This window comes from Cherax quadricarinatus, chromosome 17 (genome assembly GCF_038502225.1).
Source record: "Cherax quadricarinatus isolate ZL_2023a chromosome 17, ASM3850222v1, whole genome shotgun sequence".
NCBI classification, from domain to species: Eukaryota; Metazoa; Arthropoda; class Malacostraca; order Decapoda; family Parastacidae; genus Cherax; species Cherax quadricarinatus.
In genome coordinates this window covers 23,370,989-23,376,988 of record NC_091308.1, presented here as the reverse complement: position 1 = coordinate 23,376,988, position 6,000 = coordinate 23,370,989, and the positions used below count along the sequence as shown (strand labels likewise).

General features: G+C 38.5%; 1 protein-coding gene across 1 annotated transcript in view; it reads right to left on the bottom strand.

Moving 5' to 3' along the window:
• Positions 1-3,442: 3,442 nt before the first annotated feature.
• Positions 3,443-6,000, bottom strand: part of LOC138852818 (transmembrane protein 254-like) — a gene marked incomplete at its 5' end in the record, with an annotated part of 36,902 nt that continues 34,344 nt past the window's right edge. The window contains 1 exon segment of the mRNA XM_070085871.1: positions 3,443-3,672. Coding sequence (XP_069941972.1) covers positions 3,462-3,672 — 211 coding nt within the window.

The following is a 6,000-nucleotide window of genomic DNA, read 5'->3' as shown; positions in this document are numbered from 1 at the left end:
GTGTTAGGGGGCAAAAATTTAACTTTGATGAAACTAAACTCCCCCACAATTCACTGTTTCAAGTCTGGAGGATGAGCAGGAGCATTGTCCATTAACAGGAGGCACTTGAGTTCCAGTTTATTTTCCAGGAGGTATTTTTTCACACTGGGGCCAAACACGTCATAGAACCAATCGAGGAAAATGTTCCTAGTGACCCATGCCTTACTGTTTGCCCTCCACATCACACACAATTTAGCCTTGACGACACTGTTTTTCTTGAACACTCTGGGAGTTTCAGAGTGATACACAAATAAAGGTTTCACTTGGCAAACTCCACTAGCATTACTACAAAACATGAGAGTTAGCCTGTCTTTCATAGGCTTCTGTCCTGAGAGTGCCTTTTCCTCCTGAGTAATGTAAGTCCTGTTTGGCATTTTCTTCCAAAACAGGCCTGTTTTGTCACAATTGAACACTTGTTGGGGTTTTAATTGTTCAGCCTCTATGTACCCCTTAAATTCCTGCACATATTTTTCAGCTGCTTTTTTGTCAGAACTGGCAGCCTCACCATGCCTTATCACATTGTGTATGCCACTACGATTCTGAAATCTTTCAAACCAACCTTTGCTGGCCTTAAATTCACCAATATGAGCACTAGTTCCAGGCATTTTCTTAATTAGATCATCATGCAACTGCCTTGCCTTTTTGCATATAATTGACTGTGAAACACTCTCTCCTGATAATTGTTTCTCATTGATCCACACCAACAACAGTCTCTCCACATCGAGTATTTGCGATCTCTGTTTTGTAAGTACATTTGCACCTTTCGCAACAACAGCTTCCTTGATTGCCATTTTTGTTACCACAATCTGGCCAGCTCGGAAACACACACCCCACTTTACTACAGGGCTGGCACTAGAAGCTTTCTTTGGGCCCAGGTGGCTTATTTAGCAGTTAAAATCACTAAAAACAATGGAATAATACAAAATGTATTGTATGTATGCATGGAATCGACTTCACTGGCTTGTAAACAATGGCACACTGGTTGTACACGGAGTGGCAGGGCCGCTCAGGCTGCGCAGATACGTTCGGGACGAATGACTTTAATCGAGTTCTCTGTCATTAACTGAGCCAATATTTTGACGCAAAAACGTGTCATTATCCGATTTTTACGTTATCCAATGACATCGTTAACTGAGGGTCCACTGTATACAACATTCTAGTAGTCAGGAAGTAGGATCTATACATAATTTTAAGAACAGGTCGGGCAGGGCACACAGCCAGGAGAGAGGCCTCGTACATAATGCCAACCAGTTGATGAATGACAACACCATGGAATCTTGGTACAGTGTACAAGATTCTACAACTAAACTGTTAAATCATTGGCCCACCTCATTGGCCTGACCTACTTCCACTGCTGGGCGTTGTCCACATGTAGCTTTGTCTATTACAGCTACATCGTTTTACTTCTTCCATTGACCCCATTTCTAGATTTAAAACTAGCTTCCTTGTAGGAAACTAGAGGATGTCTCTATAACTCGATTGCTAAAATTTTGGCTCATCTCATGGGACTGACCTCCTTTCACTAGTGGGTCCCACCCATGTCACCACATCTACTAGTATTACATCATTCCATGTCTTCCACTGGCTCCACTAAAAGAGTCTGTCCTCACTTCTCTGTACTGGATTGATAAAGCCATAGGTGAGTAAAAGGTCCTTCAGTAAGGGTACCCAGGTGCTGCACATGTCTTATCAGCAGGCACACACCTACCTGAACTTCGACTCTTTCACACCATATCACACCTCTGAATGCTTCACATACTTTGCCTTACCTCCACTTAATATATAAAGGTGTTGTGTTATCCTTTGCATTATGACCTCATAAAACTTCTGCATGTTTTTCTTCAGGTTATATAATATGTACCAATGAACAGTCTCAGGGCCCTTTTGGTTTAGCAAAAACCTCTAATATACCTATTGTTGGGTAACCTTCCTACACAAGAGCCCACCACACAATTCCACCTGTGATCTGGCCCTATGCTTGCCTGTTTTTGTTGCATATAAAGTGACCTCTCCTCCTCACAAAACTGTATATTAACCCTTAAACTGTCCAAACGTAGATCTATGTTCACGTGCGTAGTGCTCCAACTTTGATTTTCCCCATTTAAAAGCATGTAAAAAAACGTAGATCTATGTTCGGAGCCCCCCACATGTGGACGTAGATCTACGTTTGGACAGTTTAAGGGTTAAGGAGTAATTATTTTTCTTTATATGTACAGTGGTACCTCGAGTTTCAAACAGCTCCCAACTCAAATAATTATGTAAGTATATTATTGTAAGTGTTTTTGTAAGTGTATTTTTGGGGGTGTGAAATGGACTAATCTAATTTACATTATTCCTTATGGGAACAAATTCATTCAGTATTGGAACTCGAACAGCCTTCTGGAATGAATTAAGTTCCTAACTCGAGGTACCACTGTACTTGATAAAGTTCAATCCTGTGCAAAACACTGTCTAAAATAAAGGTTTGTCCTGTATTGTGTGTGTATTCCTGCTTGTGTTACCATATTGCTGTTTACACTAATGCTCTAAATCTTCACTAAGTGAGGTACAAGGCTAATTTTTCCTGATCATGTAAACCTAGGATTGTTGCAGTTTGCTAGCATTTCTATAATTACAGTATAAGAATTTCTGCTGTCATCTTCCATACTGCTAGCATGTCAGCCTTATCACTTGCTATAGTCTCTGACTCTCAAAGCTTGTTAAAAGTACAGTGGACCCCCGGTTAACGATATTTTTTCACTCCAGAAGTATGTTCAGGTGCCAGTACTGACCGAATTTGTTCCCATAAGAAATATTGTGAAGTAGATTAGTCCATTTCAGACCCCCAAACATATACGTACAAACGCACTTACATAAATACACTTACATAATTGGTCACATTCGGAGGTAATCGTTATGCGGGGGTCCACTGTATTTCAGACAGTTGATTATTTAGGTACAGTTTTTAATTTTTGTAAGACAGGGTGTTTCATATTTTTTGGCCTGTTATTGGCAGGAAATTTGTACTTCAATTTAGTTATACATATGGGCTATCAGAAAAACTGAAAGTCTGGGTTATTATTACCCGAAGCATCCAGGTTCTCTAGATAAAGTACACAGTAATATGAATTGCTTATATAATCTGTTGGTTTACAGTTTGCAAAGAGGTAAGCATGGAGGCTCTTTGTCTAAATGTGGTGTTATATGAGTATGTTTCTCACAGCAGTCATTTGTTACAAGATGAATTAGTTTTAGGTAATTTGATATTATTGATCCCTAAGCATATATATACCACACTGGTAAATGAGATTCAGTGTGGATAAATTAGTACATAGAACAGCCTAAGTAGTGTAGATATACTAATTAAATTTTAAAATGGTTTCAAACAAAACTGTTCAAAAAGGTTTAATAAAACACTTTCAAAAACATCTAAAAAGTTTTCTTTATTTGTCCTTTTTTGCTTTAGTCTTTGTAGACTGATTTCCATTTTTTACATCTCTCTGAGGCCATATAAGGTACCACAGAGAAAATATACCAAAGGAGAGTGTTTGCAAGCTCCAAGCAAGAGTGACAGAATAATTAAGGTTTAGTTTCTGGCACAAGTACACAGCTACCAACGTTTCAGTAATGTGGATAGCAGCAGTAGACAGCACTCTAGAAAAAATACACATTTCTTTTGTAATTTTTAATAACAGTATGTATGACTTTAATAACAGTATGTACTGTACAGTACTGTTGAACATTATAAAACAAAATAACAGGCACAAATTATGGAATATTTTAATATCACAATTAATTCAACAAAAAAGTAATAGAAACCAAGTAATTCCCTGTACAGTACAGTACAGTGTGCTTTGTGGCTGAATTCTGCTGTTAGTATCATGAAACCAAAATAAATCTGGAATGAATAAGTCATCTTTGAGCCACTTGCACATCCTGTTTGCTGGTAAAGAAGCTGGTGGTGGAACAACTCCTAGTTCTTTTGTCTACTTTTGCTAGTTAGGTGCATTAGTACATCAGACAGACAGTCATCCCCTGAGTAGTTAACTATGATACAGTGTGTGGACCCTGCTGGCCTGAGAGTTTTTCAAATGTATGAATAGATGGAAGAAGACCCAAAGAGTTGTCCTGAGGTAAAAAATAATGGCAAGTGGCAGCTAAACTAAAATGTCAGAATCCTGTTTATATGAGAGAATCATGTAAAACAATATTAGAGAGAGAGAGTGTGAATGTGTATGTGTATGTGTATGTGTATGTGTATGTGTATGTGTATGTGTGTGTGTGTGTGTGTGTGTGTGTGTGTGTGTGTGTGTGTGTGTGTCTCTCTCTCTCTCTCTCTCTCTCTAGGCACCATGATGGTAATGCCAGTGCAGAAGTAAGGATGAATGGGAGGGTGCTGGCACCTAGGGAAGAAGTTGATATCCTTGGGGTGAAATTTGACTCCAAACTGACCATGAAGAACCACGGTGTAAATCTTGCAAACAAAGCAGCCAGGAAGCTTACAACACTCTCCTGTATCTCGCATCTGCTTGACAGTAGGGGTTGCAAGATTATGTATGAGGCACAAGTACGCTCACACCTTGAGTATGCTCCACTCTCTTGGCTTGCCTGCCCCCTCTCATCTGTGACTGCTTGACAGAGTAGAGAACAGAGCAAGACATCTCATCTCTCACCTGGACCAGTCCTGGATAGATCTGTCATTTCAGCAGAGCCTTCAACACAGGAGGGATGTGGGTGGCCTTACTGTTATGTACGAGGCCAATACTGTCAAAGTACCACACTTGGATCCACTTCGAGGACAGCGTGAAGCAAGCGTCTATACCACAAGACGGGCAGAAAGTAGCAACTTCACTCTGGCTGTACCCTTCTCCAGAACATCACTTCATCTGAGATCATTGATCCCCAGGATGACTCAAGTATGGAACACATTTGTACAGCATTATGATGTCAACGATATAAAGTCTGTTGATCAGATGAAAATGCTGACCTACAGATGGCTCCAGCTTCATCCTGTTCCCTACTTGTATGTCTCATAACAATAAAAATGCTTTAATATGAGCTGATGTAGGTAACAGCTCTTAGCTTGTCAATAAAGCTAGGGATCCTTAACCTAACCTTGTCAAACCCTGTGTAAAGAAAGAGCGAGAAAATCATGTAAAACAATATAAGAGAAAGAATCATGTAAAACAATACGAGAGAGAGACTCATGTAAAACAATATAAGAGAGAAAAAGAGAATCATGTAAAACAATGTAAGAATCATGTAAAACAATATAAAAGAGAGAGAAAGAATCATGTAAAACAATATAAGAGAGAGACTCATGTAAAACAATATAAGAGAGAAAAAGAGTCATGCAAAACAATATAAGAGAGAAAAAGAGTCATGTAAAACAATATAGGAGAGAAAAAGAGTCATGTAAAACAATATAAGAGAGAGAGAGAGAGAAAGAGAATCATGTAAAACAATATAAAGAGAGAGAGAGAGAGAGAATCATGTAAAACAATATAACCTTACTCTCAATATCTGTAATCCTCCCAAACTTATAAAATTGATTGTCCCCTTTATCAAACCTGTAATTCCTCTCAATTAAACTTCATAAAAGCCATATACACCCACCATCCGACTTACGACCAAGCTTGGTTCCGACCAACAGGTCGTAAGTCAAAATGGACGTAAGTTGAACCTTTGAAAATTGCTGACATACTGGGTAGGGCATAATGTCAAACTTTTCCTATATAAACTACCTACATAGTACTGTAGTGTAATGTACAATCATTATTTCATTCTTTTTACCATAATTTACTAATTGTTATATTTTAATTATTTATGTACTGTATATAATGTATACATGGTAGTGAACTGTATTGTAAATTTTACATTGCATACAGTATCATATGTTACTGTTATCTTTATGTATTGTTGACACAGTGAATGGGAGAATACCACTGGTAGTGTCATTCTGCCAGAATGTAGTATAACCTA